Source organism: Vicugna pacos, chromosome 20 (genome assembly GCF_048564905.1).
Source record: "Vicugna pacos chromosome 20, VicPac4, whole genome shotgun sequence".
Lineage (NCBI taxonomy): Eukaryota > Metazoa > Chordata > Mammalia > Artiodactyla > Camelidae > Vicugna > Vicugna pacos.
This window is the reverse complement of record NC_133006.1, coordinates 42,020,431-42,046,439: the sequence shown is the minus strand read 5'-3', so window position 1 is coordinate 42,046,439 and position 26,009 is coordinate 42,020,431. Positions and strand designations below refer to the sequence as shown.

General features: G+C 54.2%; 1 protein-coding gene across 6 annotated transcripts in view; it reads right to left on the bottom strand.

Moving 5' to 3' along the window:
* SLC22A23 (solute carrier family 22 member 23) overlaps positions 1 to 26,009 on the bottom strand; it is a 126,048-nt gene that overhangs the window by 86,296 nt on the left and 13,743 nt on the right. For 5 of the 6 annotated variants that reach the window (XR_012062505.1, XM_072945765.1, XM_072945766.1 and 2 more), the window contains exons 2-3: positions 8,393 to 8,496; positions 2,800 to 2,954 (exon numbers count right to left, since the gene is read on the bottom strand). Coding sequence is in view for 5 of the 6 variants with exons in the window: in XM_072945765.1 (XP_072801866.1) it covers positions 2,800 to 2,954; positions 8,393 to 8,496 (259 nt within the window). In the remaining variant the exon portion in view is untranslated. Of the gene's footprint in view, positions 1 to 2,799; positions 2,955 to 8,392; positions 8,497 to 22,335; positions 23,367 to 26,009 lie in introns of those variants that run through there. The other variant, XM_072945770.1, reaches the window with a different exon arrangement.

Here is a 26,009-nt window from a genome sequence, read left to right as displayed (position 1 = left end):
TCACCGGCCTCTGCCCTCGCCCCAGACTGCCGGGGAGAGGGGCCACCCGCCCAGCACACGTCCGCGCCTCCCCACTGTCGTCTGCGCGTTGTGACGGCTTCCTTTTTTGATTCTCTCTCCCCAAAGTCAGCTCTCCTGCCACCTCTCAGTCACCCTCCTTGATTCGCGCTGTTTAAATATTATCTCAGTGAGCTCCAAGGAATCATCTACATCCTTTTGCTTTATTTTAACTTTGTCATATCCAATAACCGTATTAACCCAGACAGTGGGCCGCTGGTGGATGCTTGGAAATTTTCATCGCAGTGGAATCTGTCATGACACTTGACTGGTAATCCCAACCTAAGAAAATATAACTATTTATTCACACCCTGCTTCATTTCAGAGTGAATTTTAGACTCTTCACACAAATCCACACAATAAAATGACACAAATTAGGGAGATAGGAAAACGGGGCAAAGGAGCAAGGAAAGCAGAAAACTTCAAATAAAACTAGGAGAGAGGCCAGAATTTCAGGCTTGTAAGCCCACCCACGTGCTAGATCAGACTGCAAGCTTTCCAAGCTTCCCAAGCTTCCCCGCACTCAGTGGAAAGAGAGAATCACTTACTGGTGCCTAAAATATTACGGCCCGCCGGTCGCGTCCACCCACCATCTGTTTCTGTAAATAAAGCCTTACTGGAACACAGCCACGTCTATCATTTACATATTATTTATGGCTGTTCTCAGGCCACGACAGCAGCGCTGAGCAGCTGTGACACGGTGAAGTATCCACTACCTGGCCCTTCACGGGAAAAAGTTTGCAGGTCCCTGGGCGACTTGGTTCTGTGTCTTTAAGACAAAAGCACAGCAGTTTCCTGGGAAAAGCACATGCTGTGTGTTGTTCTGAAGTGTAAGAGGACTTCCTACTGTGAAGAGCTCTCCCTGTGACTTAGTGAAAAAACATCTTTAGCTTCATTTTTGATCGTAAGTACAGCAACAGATTTCACAGGGCCAGTGGCAGCTCTGTGTGAGGCTGGAAAATGGTGCCGCATAGGGGAAGTTCCCTCCTGGTCTGGCTGAACTCAGGGAGAGTCTGCAGAGACGCCCCCTGCCCTCCTCCCTCATCACAGCAGACAGGGCTCGGGCACCACGGCCGTCCTCCCGCCGAGCCCCAGGTGTCCTCCCGAGGGGTCCCTGAGCGCTCTGTCAGCCTCAACCCATCGCGAGCAGCTGGACGCAAGAGAAAACCGACACGTCGGCTTGGCTTTAAGGCGCTTTTCCATGAACATTTTTTCCGCGGAATTTGGCGAGAGCTGGGTGGCAGGGTTGAGGTTATGGTTTCTGCTGAGCCCCCGGAGTGTGGCTGTTCCGTTTTGTCAGCATGCAGAGCTGGCCCCTGAAACTGCATCCTTGAGGGCACACAGAACGGACACCGTCCCATGAGACCCAGAGCCTCTCGGGGACGGCGGCCTGGAGAGCCAACCCCAGGACACCTGCACAGCAAGAGGGTCTGAGAGCAGGGCCAGGCGTCTCCCCCAAAGAGAGCACGGGACCCACGTCTCTGCAGTCCCATGACAGGCGGACAGGGCCTGGCCACCTGGTCCAGAAGCGCTCAAGCCGCACACTCACGCATGCCGTCTGTCCAGAGATGCGCACCTCCAAGCAGCCACAACTCGACCCACTGGCCCGAAACGTCCTTTCCTACAGAGCCCCAAGAACAAGGGCTCCCCCAAAATGCAATAACCTGGAAACGGTGGCTTCCAAGAAACTACAGTTCAACTCCCTGTCAAAGAAGACGGCAAACCCGCCGACTGCGGATTGAGGAGACCACATCTGCAGCCCCTTTCTTCCCCGTGATTATGGAACCACATCATCATCAGTGGCAGTTCTGGTCCCCACAACGGAACAAAGTGCGGGTGGTGAGAAAGCGTTGTTTAAAACGATCACAGACTAAGCTCAGACAGCTGTACTTTACGATAATCGGAGCCACCCTATCGACCTGGAAGCTTCTGCTTCACCTCCAGCTGACCCTACCCCTGTTGTCAAGCGGAAAGAAACAGAAACACGTTACATGCCATCTCACATTATTCCTAACAGTTCCTTCCGCCGTGATTAAAAAGCACAAACTGGAAAATTAGTAAACATCCACGCCTCAAGCCTTCCTTCTCCTTGTGCGCTCGTGGCTGTGTTCTAGAAAACACCGGCCACAAGGAAGCGAAACAAAACCATCCTGACAGGGGAGTTCAAACGGTCAACAAACATGAGGGTCGATGGAGGGAACTCTTCTCCCCCCTGAAAGGATGGGCCTTCCCTCCCAGCACTAGCACCCGGGGTCCACGCCCCGACCGCGGGAACGGCATCTGGTGCGTGGGAATGTGGAGGGTTTGGGCTCCGCGTGGCCTTAGGGAGAAAAGGAAGAAACACGCTCAAAGGGCCAGGGGAGACACGGAGCCCACGGCACGCCTTGCAGGTACGCGGCGTCCTCTTGCGGAACCAAGCGCAGGGATGCCCGGGTGCGAGCAGAGAACCTCAACACAGAGACTCCGGGGAAGAGCGAAGCCCTCCGTATCGCCGTGGGCGGCTGCCCGCGCCTCTAAGCAAGCGTGCCGCCCTCCGCGCCCCGCGACGTGACCGGAGCCCAGGCGGAGCTCAGGATGGAGGGAGGCCGGGCCACGTCAGGCGCTCTCGCAACAGACGAGGCCCCCAGGCCTGCGCTTCCGGAGGACCGCGCCGCCTCGGCTCGCAGGGACCCTCCCCGAACCCCGCCCGGCGGCCCGTGGTCCCGCGCTTCTTCCAGGCCGGCCGTGGAGGCTCCCACTTACGTATTGCGTACAAGGTGAGAATTATCCCAGCGAGGCAGAATCCCTCGAAGAACCTGAGCGTGCTGAACATGGTCACGTTCACGGACAGCGCCACGGTCAGTCCGAAGATGAGGATGAAGATGACGCAGAGGAGCAGCACCGGCCGCCGGCCGAACCTGCACGTGGCGGAGAGGGAGCCGTCAGGCGGGCGCCACCGGGACCCCGCGGTGCGCGCCAGGCGCCCTGCCCTCCGCCCCGCACCCACCTCACCAGGCCCGCGGGAGGGGCCCTCGCGCGTGTTTGCCCAGCCCCTCCCTGCTTCGTAAATAAGGGAGCACAGATCCAACAGCGCCTGCACAACAGACGGGAGGCGGGAGCCAGTTCCTGCTGGCAGGTCTGCTGCTGAGCAGAAGGGGTGGTTCAAGGCAAGAGTAACAGAATCAACAAAACTCCCCAAACAGACACCTTGCCACGCCCGGCATAAAGTGGCTTAAGAAATCGCCAACCTTTGGAACTGGCTCCAAAGTCAACACGCACGCTGGGGGAGCAGCTTCACGTCTGCGGGCTGTTACCCGCAGACTCCCGCAGACATCACCTTGGGCCTGGGGAGCCGAGGGCCAGGCCGGCGGCCGGCTGGTCTCGACTGCGTGGTGAGAAGTCGTTTTTGCGGGATCCACAGACTACACTGCTGCAGCCTGAACTCCACCTCGTGGGTGCGGGCTGAAAGCGAAGCCCCCGGAGCCCGAATGGGTTTCTGGGGAGCGCAGCGCACACCCGGGGCTGGCGGGGCGGGGCGCAGCGCCGGCCCTGCGAGCTCGGGGACCACGAGGGGGCGCTGTGCTGCGGGGCGCGGCCGGGGACGAAGGGATGGTCCACGGGGATGGGGAGTCCCTGTTCTACGCTCATCCTGTGCTAGCCTGCCATCTTTCCCAAACAAACCCGAACTCTGCATCACACAAAAACAGAACCCAGCAGCGTGAAGTAGAAGGGAAGCCCACAGAGAAACTGGGTTCTGTTTACTAAGGGAGCAGAGCCCACGCCCCCAGACGCCTACGCGTACTTAGGACAAGGCAGCTACTAAAAGCAAAACGCCCAGAAAGAGCAAACAGAGAAACGGAAAGTGGGTTCATGTTGCCTCGGGCTGGGGGTGAGGATGGGGTGACTGCCCACGGCCACGAGACGCGAATGCTTTAGGGCTGAAGTGTGCTGATGGTGTGTAACTCTGTGAATATCCTAAAACTCACTGAACTGTGCACTTAAAATGGGTGAGCTTTACGGTATGTAAATTACCTCTCAATAAAGCTGTTTTTTAAAAAAGTGATACTCCGGAGCGCATGGCTTTGCCCCGCGCAGGAGACGGATGTAGTTTCCAGAGAATCTGGGTGCGGGAACTGCGGGGCACACTTTCATCCAGAACTCCTCAGGCTTCTAACCCCCACCCCCACCCCAGCCACTTTGGTTCAGAGAAACGAGGCCAAGACTATGAGCTCAACACAATGTAAGTCCACTTTCTAGCTGAGATTTCAGCCATCACTTCCCTTGACTCGTGCTGGGGTTGCTAAGCCCTTACCAGGAAAGACTCTGGGGGTGGTTCTGTCCAAACCCAACTCGTTTACAGAAATAATGTAACTATGGCTTAGCTGGTTTCCTAAAATGAAGAGAAGCAAGTCTAACTTATCTCCCTCTCCTTCCCTTGTCTCTGGAAGAGGGTCAGCCATCTGCTTCGGTGTGAGACCTTGAACAGAGGACGGCAGAGCACCGAGCAGCTGAGGGGACATTTCCTGCATCCGCCTCTCCCACGCCCGCCAGGCAGCTTGCCCCGTTCTGACACGTCAGCAAAGATCCTTGATTTTTTTTTTAACTTTCAGAAATGATTCTGAATCTCTTCCCTCCCAAATGGTTGCTAAAATCCATAAGTGAAAGTTACTGCTAGGAACTGTGGGGCAGACATGGTCTTCAGTCCCCTGCCGGGCATCCAGGCTCACACAGGAAGGACTCCTGAGAAGACTGGGCTCGGGCACACGAGCCTTGCATCTTCCTCAGGAGGGGCCAGCAGGTGTGGACACGTGCGAGTGGTTTAGCGACCACTGGCATGCTGGTGTGTGCTGTTCCCCCGAGCAGTGTCCCCCTCCCCCAGAGTGACTGGCAAAATCGCGCCCCAAGTCTGTGTTGCAGGGGCTCCACCAGTCAGGCTCTGTGATGGGGGAACCACAGCTCTCGAGGGTGTCCCCATCCTAACCCCCAAACCTGTGCCTCCGTTGCCTCTCACGGCAAAGGGGGTTGCACAGATGTGACTAAGGTCAGGGCCCTCGCAGTGAGGTGACTGTCCAGGTGGGTCCAGTCTAGGTACTGGACAGCCTCTCCTGGCTGCGAGGAACCAGAGGGAGGGCCTCACGAGAAGGACCCGACCAGCTACTGTGGGCTCTGAACCCAGATGTGGGGCCAGGAGCCAAGGAACGCGGGCAGCCTTTAGCAGCTGGAAAAAGCGGGGAGTGGGGTCTCTCCCAGAGCCTCTAAGAAAGAAGCCCAGCCCTGCTCGCACCTTGACCCCAGCCGGCCGTGAACCACAGGACGGTGCGAGAACCACGGGGGCCACCCAGTGCCCGGCAGCTGTTGGATCAGCCCTGGAGAGGGAAAACGGGGTCTCAGCAGGAAATGGACAACCCCCTCAAGCGGAGGAATTCAAGGAGGTTTTAATAAAGGGATGATTTAGAAAAGGTGGGCAAGCCGGGGGGAGAGCCGGGGGCTACTAACAGCGGGGAGCCGGTGGGGGGGTCCTTGGTCTGGAACCCAGGGAGAAGGACGCAGTGTTCCAGAGGGGGCTGACCTTGGCAGCCTGCAGAGACCAGGCAGGGTCTCAGGGGCAGAGCGCGTGCTCAGCATGCACGGGGTCCCAGGTTCCATCCCCAGTACTTCCTCCAAAAATAAATAAATGAATAAACCTAATTACCTCTTCCTCTCAAATGAATAAAATTAAGTAAAATAATAATAATAATAAATAAATTACCCCCCCTTCCAAAAACAAACACACAAAAAGAACAAACAAAAAATGTAAAGAAATTTTTTTAAGTAATAAAAGGCCCCCACCGCACCACACTCTCCCTCTGATCTCCAGCTGGCACCCCCTCCCCACTGGGAGGCTCAGCCGGGAGCCAGAGGGCAAGGCGGTCCCCAGTGCCCCCCATGAGGGTGGTCTCCCAGGCTGGATGAGAAATGTAGGAGTTTCGGCAAGAGACTCAAGGAGGGGGGTCATGGGAAGAGAGTCATGCACGGGCTGGTCCCTCTCCCATCCCAACTAACATGTGACAGGACAATACAGCCTGTCTAGCCCCAAACAGAACAGGTGTGGAAAACTGACTTTTTAAAGAAAAAAGCTTTAATCTCATCACATGCTGACTGCAGTCTTAGAAAGTTTAACCTGCGCCTTGATAAACCTCCCCGCGCAGCCACGAAACAGGGCCAACAGCTGCGAAATCTGGAGTTTCCCCTAAATGTGCTTGTTTCCTTTTAATGAGCGCTCCAGCAGGGAGGGAAGTGCCCACAATAAGTAAAGAAGGGGTGGAAAACACCAAGCAGCGCCAGCAGCCGGCCCCGGCCCTCCCGCTCCAGGCGCCCCTTGCCGGCCCGCCGCCACCCGGGAAACGTGGCTGCAGCGCTGGACGCTGGTCACTCCCCTGCCTTCTGTCCCGAGGCCTGAGTGTGACCGGGAGGCCAGGCGGCACATGTGCGCGAGACGTAAGACATCCCAGCCTGCAAACAGTTTAACCCTCATAGACTGTTCACAGAAGTCCATGTTTAATCTCCCTACCAAATCGCTGACGAGGGACACAGAAACCCGGTCAAGTCCGTGTGTTTTTATAAAGAAGTGACATGGACCACATCACTGTATCTTCCCAACCTATTTCAGTGCAGATTTCCGGGAAACAAAAGTCCTTGTAATTAAAATATTGGGATTAGAGTCTCTTGTAGTTCAGAATAGCTCACTCTGAAGACCTTTAAGCTCAAGTATTTGCTTTAAAAAAACAAACAAACAAAAACTACACCCTTTCTCAACTCTGCCAAAAACCCCCAAAATAACCAAAAACACACCCACAAACCCCACAGGTAAACCCCTGGCGTGGGGTTCCCGGGGTCACTGACAACTTCTCTGTTACTGTCCCCAGGCAGTGTGTCCTTAAGAAAAACTTAAGATGATGATTAAGCAAATTCTGAACACACAGGAAACTGCACTTCATGCTAATGCCAGCTACTGCCAGCTTTTAGAGAGGCATTTCCAGAACTTGAAAGTGGTCCCTCTGGGCTCCCCTGCCACACTGTCCCCTAGCTGTCCCTGGAGTCCCAGCCAGCTGTTTCAGCTGACCACCGTACACAGGACACCACAGAGCAAAGCCACAGGCACGAGGAGTCTGCTGTGAGTCACTCTTGGTCCTTACCTGTCACTCGGTCCAAGATGTCCTTACTCACAAAAAAAGTTCCCTTAAAGAGACAAGAATGTCGGGGGCTGCGGGGGTGAGTGGGGGGGACAGGACCCCCCGCCTCTCTCCTGGAGCAGCCCTGTCACCTGAAAACCCCATCAACACAGGGCCACCGCCTCCCTGCTCAGAGGTGTCACCGCTGTGGGCCTGTGAGCACCGAGCGGCTCAGGTCAAAACGCCGCAGGACGGTCCACACCCAGGGTGGTAGGGGGAGGCTCGGGGCCACCACAGGCTTGGTCTCCAACCTAAAAGCTCAGTGAACCTGGGGTTTCACTTAAACTGTGCTTCCGGTTTTGCACTGTAAAACAGGGGTAGCAGCAGTACCGACCTAATGGGGCGCTGAGGACGGGCCGTGTCGGTGCCCGGACAGGCTGAGCCGAGCGCCCGGCGACAGTAAGCGGTCAGTTAAGTGTGGGCCACTAATATTGTCACTGTTACTGTGGCCAAGACTGTCCTGGCTCCCCGGCCACCCTGCATCTCCATCTGACCAGCCTCTCACTTCACCCCAACTGCACACCTGGCCCCCGCACCCGCCCAAGTAACACATATCCATTGTCGCCTCTGGTCACCTCCCCTCCTTTGCCTGCACTGTCCATCTGTCACCCAAATGCTGCCCACTTTTCAAGGTCCCGCTCCCTGTGGACCCGCAGGGGCATCTTCCGGCCAGGCCGACGACAAGGGTGTTCCTCTCTAAAATCTGGGCCGCGTCAGCACAGCCCTACTCGTTCAGTTCTTGAGGGGAAGGGTCTCGGCTCCCCTCTCCCCATCACTCGATGCCTCCTGTTCATCCACCCGCTTGGGGTCCAGGCCATGGAGCCCTGAAACTACGTCCTCAGGCTCTTCCTAAGTGAACCCTGACTGGCGGGGGCGGCGGGGCTGGGGCTGCGAGCCGGTTCTGCTGGACTCCAGTTGCTGGGGAACTGCAGTGAATTTCAGCCCCACTCCAGCAGGGTCTGCGTGAGCACTGGCCGAGGCTCTCGCTCCGTGTTCTGCGGGGCGGGGGCAGCCCGGGCGCCTGCTGCGGCACCACACGGGGCAGAGGGAAGGCTGGGGCGCGGGAAGCTCGCGCTGACCGCGCCATCGGGCTGCAGAGGCCCGCGGGGGTCCCGGCCTCGCGCGGCGGGCTGGGTGGTACTCACCAGTCAGCAATGCATCCAGTTACCAGGTAGCCCAAGATTAATCCAACCAGTAAGGAGAACTTAGCGACGTGGACCCTCCAGGCGCTATCACACACAAGGTCCCACTAGAGGGGGCAAACAGAAAACAGGTCAGACAGGAGCACACGCAGGCCAGTTGTCAGCCACGCGGCGGCACGGGACCATGGTCGGGGTCGCGACACCGCCTGAGCGCCTGCGGCTGTCACACGTGCGTACCACTCAGGGTCGCTTCAGTGTTTCTGAAAATCCCATAACGAGAAATACAATTTGGCTTGGGATTTGCAGATACACACTACTAAAAATAAAACAAATGACAAGGGCCTACTGCACAGCACAGGGAACTATATTCAATAGCTTATAATAACCTAGAATGCAAAAGAATCTGAAAAATAATGTGTATATGCATAATGGAATCACTTTGCTGGACACCTGAACCTACCACAACACTGTAAATCAACTACATTTCAATAAAAAACAAAGGAACACAAAAGAAGTATAGTTTGCCTACAGAAGGCAGTGTAAGACTTTAGTCCAGGACAAATGATAAATTCTGCAGGGTATGACGGCCCCGTGAAATCTGGGGATGGTGTTCCTTCTGTCCCTGACACCACAGGGAAGGTGGCCGGCGGAAGAGGGAGGCCGGGCACCCCCGGTCACTGGCAGGGCTGTCACACGGCCCTGCAGATAGGAAGCCCCTGCCAGCTTTTTGCACAGGATTATCATAACATGATGATATTAAAAGTAACCTTTGTGTTTCCATCCCTCAAAACTCCCCAAACTTCCTAAGTCATCTCAAAAATAAAAAGTAAATGTTGAAATAGCAACTTTGAGCATTCTTATTTTTTCCTTGTAAGCGTCCCTGGTGTTTTCCAACAATCCACAGTAAAGGTACGCGCTCCACTTGGAGAGAAAGCCAATCAATGGGCGAATGTAGTTAGATTATTCTTACAACTAAGTTTTATTATTTAAAAAAATAAATTAAAACAACCCTTAATTTTCCCTTCCTCCTTTTATAGAAGCGAGAGAGAAGTGCTTTGTCTATCCCCTCGAAGTGACGCCTGTCCAGGTGGAGCACGTGGGAGGACGCAGCACTCAGTCCACGAACGCCGACGTCCGGCCCAAGGGGCGGACCGCGGGGGTCTCCACTGGTGACGCTGTGAAGACGGCAGCCCCCTCCCCGCCCCGCCATCACCCCAGCAGTGGTACTGACGCCTCCTCCAGTGGAAGGAAGTGGCTGAGGCCCCAGTGCTGGACTTGGACTCCAGTCAGTGGAGCTGGAAAGGCTGGAGGAGGGAAAGAGACGCCTGAGGTGAGGACACTGAGATGTCAGCACGGAGCGCAGGAGGCAGAGGCAGGGGTCGCGGGCCAGGCGTGCGGTGGCCTGGGCTGAGACCTGGTCTTCATCTGTTCTCCTCCATCCTTCCCCACAGTCGGGCCAACTCGAGACCTGGAGCACAGCCCACCCTTGGACAACAGGGTGGGTCTGAATGGCCCAGGTCCACGTCTACACAGACTTTTTTCAATGGTAAACACTCAGTACGACTCAGTCTGAGGTTGGTGAATCTGCAGACACGGTGGAGCTGCAGGTACAGGGTGGACCATAGATTATACGTGGATTTTCCAGTTCCCATAGGGACGGGTGCCTGTGCCCCTGCGTTGCTCGGGGGTCTCCCGTATAGTGTAGGAGGTCCTCTAGGTCATTGTCGGCTCAGCTCCTGCCCCGCTTCCTCCCTCCCGGAGAGCCTGCGGCCGGCCCCAGCTTTGGGAAGAGCCAAGCTCTGCATCAGTCACCGCAGAGTGAGGCGCTGGTCCAGACGGAGCAGGAAGCCAGCCACCTGCCACCTTGTCCTCTGGACCCCTTAGGACACACACTTGCTCACGGGTGCCCCCAAGGCACGCTCAACCTTCCAGGGAACTGGGGAGTGTAACCAAGTCCTCTATTTCATCTGCTTCCAGAGTGGTGTCTGGGCCAGGATGTCCAGGCTCAGGAAGGAGTGGGGAGGATGTGCAGGCACGGAGCACACGGCCCGTCAGCCCCGCCAGCCCCGCCAGCCCCGTCAGCCCCGCCAGCCCCGCCAGCCCCGTCAGCCCGGTCAGCCCCACCAGCCCCGTCAGCCCGTCAGAAGGGGCTAAGGTTTGCTGATGCTGAGGTCTGTTTGTGTGTTTGGGGAGCGGGGTACTGCTGGCTGCCCAGATCCCATCATTAGGAATTCAGACGCGGGAGTTCTCTATAGGATCGACGTCCTTCCACGCCTGCTCCAGGGCCCACAGCATCAGCACCACCTGGGGCGGCATCAGAAGTGCCCATCCGTGGGCCTAGGCCAGACCCCGAGGGAGGAGAGTCTGGAGGGAAGCGCGGCAGGTGGTTTATCAAGCCCTCCAGGTGGCCCTCATGGCCCTGTCCTGCCCACGGTGAATGACTGGCATCGCAGTCCTGGGCTGGGGTTCAAACAATCAGTGCCCAAGAGTGGGGGTGGGTGGGTGGGCGGTCAAGGGCTACAGAAAACACAGAGCAGGGCTGACAACTGCTTCATGCAGCAGATGCGGAAAACTAGAAAACTAGATGTGACCTCGGTGGCTTGTGGGGGCCAGCCCGGAAAACCCACACTCACGTATGTGTTGTTTCTAGGAGAAAATGTATTTTTAATAATAAGCACCTTTTAAGGTGCAACTACGTGCAACTTCGAAAAGGCAGGTTCTACCCCCTTAATGCGAGTTGCAGCACCATAAGTCCCGGTGTGCGCATGTTCTGCTTCCCCAGCCTGGTCTACACCTTCAGAGGCGGTTTCTAAATCGTTTTCTCTCCCCTCTGCCCTCAAAGTAATCGATTCCAAGAATGAGACCCTCATCTCCAAGCACGCCCGGCTCACTGGGAGGGGAGGTGCTTGCAACACCAGCCACCACGACGATCCAGTCACATCGTGCCTTCCTGTGCCTCTGCCCAGCGCATTCCTGGCAGGAGCAGGGCACGCCCAGCCCAGGCTGCAGCCCGGGGGCGGGCACCCACTGCTGGCTCTGTGGCCGAGAATCAGCCCTCCTGTCTCCACCCAGACTTCCACTGATGAGCTTATTTGAGGTTAAGTGGTGCAGAGGCACACAGTCTGCTGCTACTTCACGGCCCGGGGACAAGAGAGGTTTCCTAAAAGCATTCAGGGAGGTGGGGAAATTTCCAGGACCGCAGTGAGCTCAGCCCCCTGAACAAGAACCCTCCCTGGCCTTGGGCGCCACGACCCAGTTTAACTGCTACATGGTGAGAAGTCCCGCAGTCACCTGGGTGTGAGCTCTACCCACGAACGGGGCAAGAGTAGAAAATTAGAACAGTAGAAAGAGACAGAAGGAAAAGACACAGCCAGCAGGAAAGGAAGCAAGCCTGGTCAGACGTGTCTGCCAGCACCAGGTCCTTGGCCTCGGGGGTCGGGGGGTGGGAGCATCCAGGACAGGGCGGCCGCCTGGCGCCTTAACCCCCTCAGGCAGGCTCCGGAGCAGGCAGCATCTCTGAGCCAACTAGCAGACCGACCCCAGACCCCAGCAGGCTCCCCAGGATAAAGTTCCTCCTGCCTGGGGGTCCACCTGACATCCCTATAGCCTGGGAGCTGCCCCCCGAGGCTCAGCCCCCCCCCCCGGGTGGGGCCGGGAGTCCCCTGGGACCGCAGCCCTTGCTCGAGCTCTGCTTCTATAAAAATAAAATATGCTCAGGGATGGTATGATCTCCAACAGGATTTCAGAAGAATGAGGAAGCTTTGAACTCACCTTCTTTCAAAATTTGCTCCACTATCAATAAGACACATAAATCGGTGATTCCACTAAGCAAAGGCAGAGGGACGTTAAAAATCTAAATCATGCAGAACCAGGACTTGGTGTTGTGGGTTTTGTCTCTGACTTTATCACCCCATCGCCTCCCTCTTCTCGCACCCCCAACACCAGTCAATCACCAGTTCGAGGGGAGCCCCCTTCGAAGCGTACCCTGCACCCATCCCCCACTCCAGCACCACCGCGGATGGCCTGATTTATGGGGACGTGGTGGGGTTCGCTCAGCATCCTTCGGGGTGTGTTCCTGCAGGGGGTGCTGGGAGGCAGAAAGATACCACATCCGGACTCCCTTACCACTAAGGTTTCACACAGGACAGGTTCTGCTGCGCACTGGCACACCCCAAAACGGCTTTCAGTGCACAGCCTAGTTCTAATTTTGGGGATGACTTGAATTAGGAAGAGCGTTAAGCGGAGAGTACGTGGTACGGCTGTTTGGCGGTCAGATTAGGCAGGGCTCGGTCTGCGGTGGCTAAGGTGTGATCCCAGAGCCTCGGTTGGACAGTGACCTGATTCCCCAGCCTCCCAACTGTGACACAGTCCTGGGACTGGCCAGACCTCGGGACCTGCTCTAGGCAACCCTCGGGAGGCCCTGGCCACTTGCTCTCACAGTTCAGTGAGCACTGATGTAACGATCAGAGCTCCCTGGGATGGAGTGTCCGGAGGAAGGGGGCAAGGGTCTCTGTGCGTTGACCCCTCAAAGCCATTCCCTGCACAACAGCGAGGACAGCCCTCTAAGCACACACTTCATCACTTGGTCAGTGGGTTTAACGAGCCTGTGAAGTTGCGGAAGTCACGGCCCTATTTCATCATCTCAGGCCTGCTTCCTTTGCCACTGCTCCAAGACCAGGGTCCACCCACGGTGCTGCCCCCGCGGTGAGGGAACTGACCCCAAAAAGTGACCTCGATCTTAGCTGCTCGTGTTCTGTTCATGAAAAAGGACAGAAGTTACAGAAAATCTGGTCGACTGTTTCTCTACCTACACAGCTCAAGGATAAGCGACAAGACATAAAATTTATATTATTTTCCAAGGAGTCATCTAATTGCTTGACTTGCCAGAGCAGAGGAATGCTCACCAAGGAAATGAATGGAATTCCTAAAGAAGACGGAAAATAAATGGGAGACGAGGAAAACAATCTTATTTTCAGCAACAATGAGTACTATGACAAAGTGAAATGCAAAACAAGAAGATTGAAAAAATCAGAAGGAAGAAGATGACTTGTCCAATTTTGCAGGGGAGAGGGAGCCCGAAGGCTAAAAACCTAGGGGAAAAAACTGCCCAAGGCAACGATGCTGGGTTTTATAAGTTTACCTGTTACTCCTTAATTATTTATTCATTTTACTTATTATCTAAAACCTCCGTGCATCAAAAATACCATAAAACAAAATTGTGAAGACCTAAATCTGGAAAATACATCAGCGAGATCAGAACAGGACACTGCAGAATATGCCACTTTGGCATAAGGATGACTTGGAGCAGGAGGCCAAGGAGAATCAGCAGAGACAGAAAGAAGCCGCCTCTGAGCCCCCCTTATCTGCCTAAAAGCAGACACTTGTGAGAAACCAGCACGGACATGAATCCCCTTCCCCGGGGAAGTTCTGTGGCCGTGAAGACAGGAAGTCACAGAAAGTCGGCCCCGAGATGTGTCTGCGAACAACCTCCTTAAAACCACCCTCATTTCCATTGGTTCCCTCACATTGCTCCCTCCCAAGCTTGCCGCTCCTAAAAGCCTGAACCCCTTCTCCTCTGCCTCCTTGTTTCTCTACAAGTATATTTTTCTTTTGCTAAGATGCTCCCTGAGCCCAAGGTCCAGCCACCCCTTTGAGTTACTGGTCCCCGCGCGCTCCCATGTGCAGCTGCACGTGGCAATGAACCGTTTCGTTTCCACCCGTCCAGCCGCCTTTCGTCAGTCTGGTTTCCCAGGCCCCAGACGCAGAACGAGGAGGGTGGAGGAGAAAGGTTTTCGCCTCCCCTACAATATCCAAAGGGTTACTATACTTAGTAAGTGTTTGCACAGCAGCATAGACTGATACTCCAACTAGAATTGGGTAAAGCGCCTGGACAGCTAACAAAATGTGAAACAAATGGTTAAAACAAACAAACAAACCACAAGGGAAATGATCAACTCTGCGAGTGAAAATCAAATCTCAATATTTTGTTTTCAAAAAAAACTTTTTTAATTTCCCAAAGATGGAGGAGAAGTAAAGGGGGTCAAACCTGGACTGGGAGGCACTGTGCTTCTGGAAGGCCATCCAGCAACACGCGTACCATGAACACTCTATCCCAGCACCTTCCTTTCTTGGAATTCTTTCCCAAAGAGATTATCAGAGGTGCCCACAGAGGTCCTGGTGCAGTGCTGTTCACTGGCTGCCATTTGTAAGAGTGAAAAGATGGGACCTTGACTTAGGTCCAGCAAGGCTACACAGCATTAACATTTCTGCTTTTGAAAGCTAACGAGCAAGAAAAATGCTCAGGACATAACAGGATGAGAAAGTCTCAGAATAAAGAAAGTGTGAGCAGAAGAGACGTTTATGTATGCACGGAGAGTCGGGAGACATCCCAAAATATTTAAAGTGACTGTTTCTGGAGGCTTGAGTTTTATTTTCAATTTTATACTTTCCTTGACTCTTCCAAACTTTCTACAACAAATCTACAAACCTCATAATGAGAGCAAAAGACACAGGTAGAAGTAGTATAGGTGGTACCGCCACAGTGGTAGGTGGAAGTGAGGGTGGTGGGTGTGAGACAAAAACCATTAAAAACAAACAAACAGCCACCAAAAAACCTCCTCGCCTTTTCAGGAATACGCATTTAACACTACCTAGGAACTCAGGCCCCCGGAAGCTCGTCTGCAAAGTGATTGGAAACAAACCAGGTTTTCGTTTACTGATATGAACGCTCACTGACTGAAGCAAAAAACACTTTTTAGGGAACTAAGTGAAAAACTGCCCCCCAAGACCCCCATTCGAGCTTGGTCCATCAGAAACCACGAGGGATTCACCAGTTACTAAGGCAAAGTCTGTTCTAAACCCGAGGAGTCGGTGGAGATAAAAGGAAACATTTCTGCTCCAACTACAAAGGCGATGACGCCGCTTAACATTTCAAAAGCTTAAATAAACCAAAACTCCCGACTGAGTTGTGAGAATTTAGAGAAATGCAGGGTCAGCATTCTTCTGCAACCTTTTCCTCCCCCTAAAGCAGCATTTGAGTGGCCCCTCATGAAGCCCCGCTTCACGCGCTGTGGATTTGCCCTGCTCTGCCTTTCTTAACTGGAGACAATGGACGTGGCAATACAGACACAGGCAGACAGACAGTCGGACACACAGACACACAGACACAGACACACACACGCACGCACACATGCACGCACGCACGCACTCCATCCTGAAGACTGGTCACGTGAGCTGAGCTGATGGAGCACAGTAGCCACCATCAGCTTCTCAACATCTAGGCAGCCTACTCTGGCCCGAGATTTTCAGCGGTTTTTTTTTAATCTAGCAGTATTTGGATTTCTTTTCCCCTAAAAGACTATCAAAATTCAGGAAATGCCGCATGTTTTGAAAACCCCAAATTACTCTCTGCTTCTTGCATCTAAGCTCATCCTCCAATTTTAGAAGATTCACTGCCGGCGGTAGCCAGCACAACTGCCAATTAGAGCTGGTGCTCTTGCAAGCTTCCTCGGATGACATAACGAACGACCTTGCCAGATCCGCCGGGAGAACTTTTTCTTTTCTTTTCCTTTTTAGTTTTGTTTCTGTTTGTCATTAAGTGCGGCTCAAATGGCTCTTCCACTTTCTTTTTTTCCCCCAACTTGGTGCCAAAAACCCAAACACGGCTTGCCGAGGGCAAGAGCTGGACGGGCCGGCGCCTGCTGACGGAGATGCGTGTGCAGGGCGAGCGTCAAAGCTGGTCCACCTCTCCAGCTTCACGTGGCCCCATTTTTGACTAAGGCAGTCATTTCAGATGCATTCCAACCCTTTCGCGGTGACCTCTGTGTTGGTCTCCTTTCCTTCCCGCGACAACCCTCACTCCACCGCCCTCTCCCTGGAGCACCGCCTTCCCCGGAGGGAGAGAGCCGGAAACAATTGCTTCCAATCGTCACCATTGGGGGCTTTCCCAGTTCTTGCTGAATTTGACCATTTTTAAAGGGCTGGAGACATAAAACCTCTAATTTACTGTACAGCACAGGGAACCACATTCAGTATCTTGCAATATAATGACAAAGAATTGGGGGAAAGAATATAGATGTATACACACATACCAGTACAACCGACTCACTGTGCTGCACACCCGAAACTAGCACAACACTGTGAATCAACCATACTTCAATAAACACAAAATTTTTTCAAAAGAAAATGTAAAAGGGAAAATACAGAAAATTAACCACCTGCACAGGCCCTAAGTAGCGGCACAGCATCGTCTCTGGGAGACGACACCGGGCACTCAAGCTCCCTTTACTTTTCCTTAAAAGAAACAAGGGTGTATATACAGCTCTAAGCAGGGGCTGACACTGCCTGGTGCAGCGCCCTCTCTGGCACCGGGGGACAGTGAACACATACCCCACGGGCGGTGGAGATTATGAATAAGCAATGACCTTCTTTCAACCAACATCTTGGAGAGTTTTTCTAAATCCTGCAATGCATAGTTTACTACCTCAAAGAAGAAGGGAAATTAAGAGGAAACCCTATAAATTAAAGAGGGCTATTGCAAAGCCAGAAAGAAAGAGGCGGGGAGAAAACTGCACAGCCCTAAGCATTCAACCTGAGGAAATATTCACCCAAGTGAGATCGACACACGGGCTTCCAGCCCATCATTGATATTAAGTAACTGAAAGGCTCTAAGTGAGAAATTAAAAGCTTGTTTCATGTGTTACTAAAAGGCATCTTTCAGGAGGATACAGTACAAGAGCAAAACTGGACTTTAACACCTAATTCTGGAAAGGAGCCAAGTGTGGGGAACTTCTCACCACAGGATCAGGGAATCCTTGGAATGAGAAGAATCTCATGACGCAGGTGATCGATCCGGGAAGGAAACTTATCTTTCACTTGCGAAAACAAGTGCCTGGTCCCTTCCCTTCGCACTGCCTGGAAGGCAGTGACCCTGCCTTAGCGCAGCCCCGTGAAGTTCCTATGTGCCTGACTCACTGCTCCCCTCCATGCACGGGCCTGCCCCCTGCCTGCCTGCGGCCACCAGCAGCTCCCCCAAGCCTCAGTGCCCTCTGCCCATCCCACAGTATCCACACACACCCTAGTTTTTCTGGCTCCATGTCTATTCAAAGGATAAAACTCATTTAAATCAAAATCATTTAACATTATGTATCACCTGTGGGTTGCAGAATGGCAGACTTTCTGTAACACTGGCACTTTCCCTTTCAAGGGGCGTCTATTACCTTGGCAAGCACACGACTCATTACAAGGGGTCCAAAATTAGAAAGACGCAGTGAGTACATTTCCATATTTCTATCTGGTTTAATAAACCCTATTGAGAAGTTCCTCCTGCCTAGCATCCCTGCTCTGTACTTCTGTGGTGTCCTGGACGCACGGTTAACACCCAGACTCTTTATCACGACGTATCATGACTGCCTGTTGTTTACGGATCTTTCTTTCCCAGCTCAGGGGCTGGCAAACTACAGCCTGCAGGCCAAATGCGGCCCTGCCACCTGTTTTGTACATAAAGTTTTACTGGAGCCCGGCTGCACTGGCGTTCACGCGCCGTCTCTGCCGATACCCAGCTGCGTGTGCAGAGCTGCGCGGTTACAGCACAGACCGTCTGGCCTGCAAAGCAGAAGATGTTTACTCTTCAGCCCTTCGTGGGAAGTCTGCAGCCCTGGCAGTAGACAGGGAGTTCCTCGAAGAGAGGGACCACATCCCTAGTCTCCAAGCCAGCGTCTGGGGTGGGGCAGGTGAGAGGGGACAGCACCCAGGAGGCAATGACCCTCTTCTCAACCCTCTTTCTCCCTGCGATTACTGCTTCAGATAGCACTCAAATAATTCATACATCACTATTTTACACAATTTATACAGGCAATCTAGTTTTTAAATGTTTCTGCCAAGCTTTTCACTATTAGCAATTTTCCCCAAGGAAGAAAGAATTTCAGGTTTCTTATAAAAGCCAATAGAATATTGGATATATGAGAAATTTATTTAAAAGAATAATTCCCTCATAATAGAACAAGTCTATGATGTAAATTAAGCATCGTCTCAACATGTGTGAAGCGCCTGCCATGGTCTGGGCGCACACAGCTCGCTGCTTTAACAACAGTTCTCATTCCGGTACCATGATGGTCCCACAACCTGGGCTTATTACAGGCGTGTCCATTTTACAGGCGAAGAGACTGAGGCCAAGGGGAAGCAACTGGTCCGAGGTCACACAGCTCTTCAGGAGAAGATTAAAAATCCACGTCTGATTAAAACTCATGTTCCTCCCCCCAATAAACTCAAAGAAGCAGCCCTCGTTCATGCAAATACAAACAATTCTCTGGTTTATATTAAATGGTTATCGGTTTATAGCATTTGTCCTGCGAAGTACTCGGCAGTCTTCAGGTGGACGCAGGACAGGCGTAGCTGTTACTTCATCGTTACGATGACAAGAATAGCTCGTGAAGTCCCTGTGAGCAGCAGGTGAGCAATAAAAGGCAGCCATTGAAACTTACATCCCCAGAGCTTACCTTTCCATAGCATTTTAGTACCAAACTGCTGGGAAAGTCAAGGTCAGCCTCCTAATTTTAAAACTGAGAAACCTGAAGCCCAGAGAGGGGAAATGACTTGCTCAAAATAAAAAAGCTTGTGGCCGAGCCAAGCCTCCTGGGCCGCAGTCAGCCCAGCCCGGGAAACGTGGAAAGTCTCCCCCTGACAGGCCGCCCGTGTGTGTGGGGACACGTGGCTCTCCTGCAGAACGGCCAGGGCAGTCATGGCCGAGCAGGACAAGGGTGTGTGGCCCAGCTCCTGGCCTCACGGTCATCTGTCAGTCCAAGGCCCTGGCATCATGAAGGATTTTTAAAAAATTAACTCAGCACTTTAGCTGAGACCAATTCTTGGGCTGCTTGTCAGGCGGTTATATGAACATACGAATCAGGGTGGCCGAGCAGCGACCAGCTCTCCTGTTCCAGCACTGGTCCAGCCATCTTGAAAGGACAGGAAGGACATCGAGGGGAACGGCCTCTTCAGACAAGCGTGTTGTCTGCTTTGTCTGCCTTTGGCTGGGAGCGCACGACCTGGGAGTGACTCTAAATGACCACCTCCTCCAGGAAGACAGCCAACGCCAACCCACTAGAACAAGGTTCACAGAACCCTCAGCGGCACCCACCCTGCCCCGCGTCCCAGGGCTACCAAACTCACAAAATGTCTGGGAGAACACTGATTGTGGAATTTTTACCAACGTGGCCTTTGCCTGCATTGCACTGGGGTTGGGCTCTGGTTTGACCGTGGTCTCTGAGGAAGAGCATCGTCTTATAAATAAGAGCTGGAGGCTCGGAAGGTAGAGCTGACCTGGGGGTTGGGCCAGGGGCGGCCGCGGGAGCAGCAGGGCATCGCGGTGACCGCAGATGCCCAGCCCACGGGCCTGAGTTTTGACTCATGTCATGTGACCCGGGTAAGTGACCTCGCGTCCTGGGGCCTCAGCTGCAACCTCTATGACAAAGGAGTCATAAAAGCTGTAATGCAGGTGTGCGGTGAGTCAAAATTAATCTAAAGCAGGTGCCTTGTGTCACCACTGGCACATGTGACTACGACTCACTCGTCTGTGTCACTGAAGCAGCTCTGTGGGGGCTTCTGCCTGGCGGTGAGTAACACCTGACTGAGAACTGATCAAGCCGCTTTCCCAAGGGCCTGGATATTGAGAGTCTGCGCCACTCATCGGGCCTGACCCTGATGGGTCCCAGTGCAGGAGTGCTTCCGGGAGGCACCCTGTCTGCACAGCCGGCACCAGCACAGAGCGTGGGCGGGCGAGCAGGTGCTCCGGGCACAGCTGTGAGCACAGCTGGGGGACCAGGCGCCTCCCACGCGGGGTCCACACGCGTTTCACGTCCCTCCCCAGAGTGCGGATGTGACGCCCTTCGCTTTGACCTCGTCAGCAGAGATGGGACAGCATACAGCCCCACGTCCCAGACGTCCTGCTGTCAGTCATTAAATGTACCATTTAAGAACCAAACAAAGGAGGCTGGTTCTCAAAAGCTTACAACACTATTCCACCAAAAGGGTGTTTGCATTTTTTTCCCTTGAACCAACTATTAATCTCCCCAAAACACTGAGCTGAACTGGTAACATGACAGCTAAAGGTGACAGAGCAGTTTGCCTCTGGCCACCTGGGGCTCGGCCGGGCACAGACGTGCAGACACGGCCCCGAGGAAGGGCCCTGGCTGTCCACTCCCGGTGCCTCCGACATCCCCTGGGACAAGCTCATAGACAGCTCTCCGAGGTTTTCCTCAAATAAAACCGAAAAGTGTCCTTAAGCCACAGCCAGCATTGTCTCCCCAAGGAGATCGCTCTCTGCTGTGAACCAGTTCCCCCGAGGACAGACCCCAGGGACCCGCATCGGCCCGGCCAGCACAGGGGAGGGGAACCAGGGGCAGACCCGGCCCGAGGAGGGAGGAAGGGGCAGAGACCCCTCAGGCCAAAGTGACCGCAGGCGACCAGGCTGGGCCTCAAGTGGTCTCCCATGTGGGCCCCCGACGGCGGCGTGGGTGTCCTGGGCCCCCATCACCCGCCAGGCCGGTCAGAACCACACAGGGTGCAACACTGGCGACTGGCCTGGGACAGGCAGCTCCGGAGAGACGTCTTCTGCCGGGAGTGCATTTGGGACGAGGGCACTTGGGACCTTGTGCGGCAGCCCAGCCCGAGAACCCTCTGGAAACCGGCTCTTTCTGCCACAGGACTAACTGCGTCTGAGTCTGGGGTTTGGCGGGCTCAGCCTTGCTAACCAAACCAGGGTACCTGGACCCCATCCCAGCCGAAGGCATCCTCTGACAGGGTGCAATTCACAGACGACCAAACGAAAAGGCTCCATTAACCACCTGCTCCAGAGAGCGGCCCTTACACAGCTGGTCACGGGGGCACCAGGACCACCGCTGGCACTCCCCATGACTCTCCCTCCCTCTAGGGCTCACAGGAAGCAAAAGACGGGACAGGGGAACAGGCCGTAAATGGATCCTGCGGCTGGACTGTCCTGCCTCGCGCGACCGCATCTTTAAGACGCACTGACTTCTAAGGCTGCAGCTGAGGCATTTTCTGCAGGTGCTCGAAAGGGCACCAACGCCTGTTTATCTGGGTAACAGCTGGAGTGGAGCTGGAGTCGCTCCTGCAGGACTTCTCAGGGCCTTTACCATTCCCATGCACCGTGAAGCCCGAAGAGGAAGCTCTGTGGCGGCACTTCCCAAACTCAGGGGCCTTGGAAACCACCCCCGACACACACACGTTACTGGGCATGTTTTCAGGTTGCAGAATGAGAGGTGTTGCCCTGGACTTTTCCTTGGGCCTGTGACCTAATCTACGGTCATAAGACAAATTAGAGCACGTGACAATTCAGGATTTTGAGCCTGGGGTAAAAATTCTGCCGCCCCTGCATCTCCGCGAGGGGAGGAGGGCTGCTGTTCATGTGTGTCAAAGGGCAGTCAAAGGAAGCACAGGGCTCTGCTTTCCACCTTTGACCAGAGAAAATAAAAATGACAACGATGCTCCTCCGTCTTCGCCAGAGACTGTAAAGGTTAATTGGTAACAGATGGACAAACACTAAATACTCGCAGGAAATGATACGCAAAAGGTCAGGCACAACAAAAAGCGGCACCGTGTGCAACTCAGCCTCTTTGGACAGAGACGGACCTGCGCCGCACGTCCCCGCTGCTCTGGCAGGAGGATGCTCGAGCCCAAGTCCAGTGGCGTGTGCGTCCTCTGCAGCACCCTGCATGGAGTCCACACACCCAAAAGATGCGAAAGCAGGGACACAAACAGATATCTGTACATCCATGTGCAAAGCAGCTTTATTCACAACAGCCAGAAAGTAGAAGCAGCCTGTGGGTCTGCAGACACATGAATGGACACAGAAAAGGTGGTGGAATAATATTCCACAATGGAGTACTATTCAGCCCTGAAAAGGAAGGAAATCCTGACACTGGCTACAACATGGATGAACCCTGAGGACATGAAGTTCAATGAAATAAGCTTATCACAGAAGGACAAATACTGTCTGATTCCACTTATATGAGGTCCCTAGAGTCGAACGATTCACAGAGACAGAGCAGGACGGTGGGTGCTGGGGCGGAGGGAGGGGCATGGGGAGTTAGAGTTTGAAGCAGGTGGAGTTTCCATCTAGGAAGATGAAAAAGTTCTGGAGATGGATGGTGGTGATGGTTGCACCACACTGTGAATGTACTTAGAGCTAATGAACTATATATACACCTAAATGGTTTAAATGGTAAATTGAATTATATATATATTTTACCAAAATTTTACAAAGTGAAATAAAATCGTGTAATGACAGTTCTATCAATGACAAGCCCAGGAGGTGAACAGTCATGTTTTGCTTCAACACAGAAGGCACGCCCCATCTTGAAGAGCTGGAGTCCTGGACACCACTCCCTGCCTGCATGGTCTATCTCCCGGATTGGTCTCAGAAAACCCCCTCCAGGGCCCAACCTCTCATGTCTCCACCGGAGAGCACGCTCCTGACGGGGAGACATGAGAAAAGGACGCGTGACGTGCCTTCCTGCCTCTCATGACACCAGCTCCCTCCCCGGGCTTCAACTTCTCGCAAAGCTCAAGCCAGGCTCCCAGCTCTTAGGTTCTGACCTCACACAAATTGGTATGTCCCTCTGTGTCACCACTGGGGGCATCCTGGCCCAGGCCCCTGGGGGCTCCTCTGCGTGTTCAGAGGGTGGCACGGCTTCAGTATTTAGTGACTATTTACCGGTTGGACCTCAGGAAACACAGGGCAGAAAGTGTTATCCTTGCTGTCAAGTCTAAGGGTGGAAGACAGGCTGTGGTGGCAGGTGCCCTTGAGATGCTGGGAGCGCACATCGGAGGGGACCGGGGCTCCGTCTGGCTGCGACTTCCGCTTCTGAACTTTCCAAGTCTTGTCCAGGCAGGGGCTCGGGGGTGAGTGGAGAGACAAGTGCACTGGAAGAGATCAGAAGTCTGGGGCAGGAAGGAGCCAGCCCTTGGGGCAGGCACGGAGTTAGAGAAGGGCAGAACTCAAATATCAACTGAAATTAGACCTTACAATGGCTCCAGCTTGACGCCCCTCTTGTTAGAAACACCCTGATCAAGGAAGGCAGCCTTGCGGGAGGGCAGAGCGTGTGCTTAGCATGTACGAGGTCCTGGGTTCAATCCCCAGCACCTCCATCAAATAAATAACCGTATGAATGAATAAACCCAATTACCTCCCCTGCCAAAAAATAAAACCAACAAACAAAAAAAAGGAAGGCAGCCTTTCCGAGGAAGAGGACCAAATCCCTGAGCTCACTGCTCAGGGGACAGAGGAGAGAAAGGGAGAGAGTGACTGGGTGCAGAGGCGTTGGGGGGGTCGTCAGGTGCAGCCTTGTTCCACACGGCACCCACAGGTGGGCACCCTGAGCACAAGGGTGCAGACTCTGGGTCAGTCACTGGTCAACAGACTGAAAAGACACGAACGAGTCCAGATGAACTCTCAGGTCATCTCTACCTGGTGGGAGCTGCTGCACCTCCTAGCTAAGCCTTGTCGCCCAGGTTTTTCCTGAAGGCAAGAAAGCAGTGCAGCCACGCGTGGCCGAGGCCCAGTCGGCTGGCCACACACCACCTAGATGGTCCTTTGCCGGGGCTGATCTCAATTTCGTCCCACGACCTTCCAGAGGTTTTGTTTCAAGGTGCCAAGTTAACGGCTGGGTAACTGGGAGATGTACGACGCATCAGGCTGTTGACAAGAGGACAGCCCTCCCGGCCCAACAGCGGCTTCTCGAGAAAAGGACTCGGGTCTCAAAGTGCACACTCTGCGGAGAGGGAGCTCCAAGATGGCATTTCACTTAATCCCCACAAAGCCCATGCATTAAGCGGCATCTCTGCCTCAGAAATCAAGTTCCAGGAGGCTAAGTAGCTCCGGGAGCTGGAGGTTTGAGCGGTGAAGTGAGAAGACCTAGGGGTGGAGCCCCGGGTCTCCTGCCCCGGCCGCCGGGCCCCCTGCGCTCCGCACGGCCCTGCCCGCGGCACAGCTGTCTCTGCCAGGCCAACCCCGGCTCACGGCTGCCAGTCGGTGACCAAGCCCCCACGTAATCATTTTTCAGAATGTCTTTTTTCAAATCATAGGGCCGCTTTTAGAAAACCTGAAGGAACCAAGCTCCCTGGCTGCTGTGCACAACTGCCATCCGAAGCTCACCGACCCACGCGTGGAGCTGCCTCCAGGGAGGTCCTGCTTCTTCGGCTCAGTAACTCCAACAGCCACCACGGTAAAGCATCATTTATGCCGAACATGGCGGGACTTCCAACTCGTAAACCGCCCTCCAGGAAAGTGCATCCCTGGTTGCTTAACCTGCTTCCACAGGCGCACGTTCATCCTGGGAGGATGCGTGTGCCCGGCCGCAAAGACGCATCCCGACAAAACGCCAAGTGACTCACAAACGTGAAGAAACGCGGAAACCCTGTGAAAAGCGCCACGGTTTATCAATGTACAAAAACGGTGGGAGCCGGCCACCTGCATTTCCTTCCGTTAAGGTCTGCAGGCTGGGGTGGGGGGCGGCCCTGGGGGGCTGACTCTCCTCCCACGCCCACTCCTGCTGGGAATAATTAACACCGTGCCGCTGGCCAAATTCCGTAGCATCTTAGCCTCCGTTTCCCCACCTGTCAGATGCTGAGAACAGGAGGGGAAGGGCGCTGCTTAGAGCGGCCAGCGCGCAGCTGGGACGTGCTGCTCAAAAGGAGTGGGTCCTCCCCGCGAGAACGTCACAGGTGAGGCCATGACTCTGCTCTGCGCACAGATCGAAGCAGGTCACTAACGGAAGGCGCTGAGCACCGTCGCCCTCACTCGGCAGGAGAAAACGCCTTTTAAAGGCTGAAAAGCCCACCCTGGCCTGGTAACTGAGCCTCTAAGTTCTGGTCACCTTCCGCCTGTTCAAGGTCGTTTCCGTTCCCCCCGGACTGTTACTGGCCGTAGTTTTTCTTTCTCCACCAGCCTCCCTTTAGTCACGTATCTGAGACTCCGTGCAAAGCAGGACCAGGTTTACAAATGCGGGAAAACAAGATGGCAGGCGAGAAGCTAATTACGGAGTGAAGCCGCGGCTTATGCTTAAACCACAATTCAGTTCAGCTCAAGCCTGTTATCAGCCGGCACACGGAACCAAAAACTGCAAGCCGCCCCCCTAGCCTTGATGATACCCACTTTTGAAAAGTTGCTTCTTATGGGACTTCCCAGGAAAAGATTAAAAACAAATCTTCTATTACAATGGAATAATAAAAACCCTGCTCTGGAGCCCAGAAGAGCTGGCGGCTCAACGTGCCACAGCCCCAGAAGTTTCCGGGCTGCGGACAGGCCCCGACAAGGGCGTGCCACTTCCCACCTTCCTCGACCTCTCACTGGGTGGCCGCCGGTCGATGCATCTTTGTTTCCTACTCAGAAGTTACTGCTGAGAGCCAGCTAAGACACCCACAGCCCCGGACACTTGGCTACATCTCCCACCTGCAGCCCTGGGCTGCTCTTTCCCAGGGACGCAGAAGCGCCAGGCACAGAGCCTCAGGAGGAGGATGGCAGTGGGCTGGCTGACGGACAGTGCTGTGAGCACTTGAGGACAAAGGATCTCGCTGGCTGGGACAGATGGGCAGGTGGCGCCTGGGG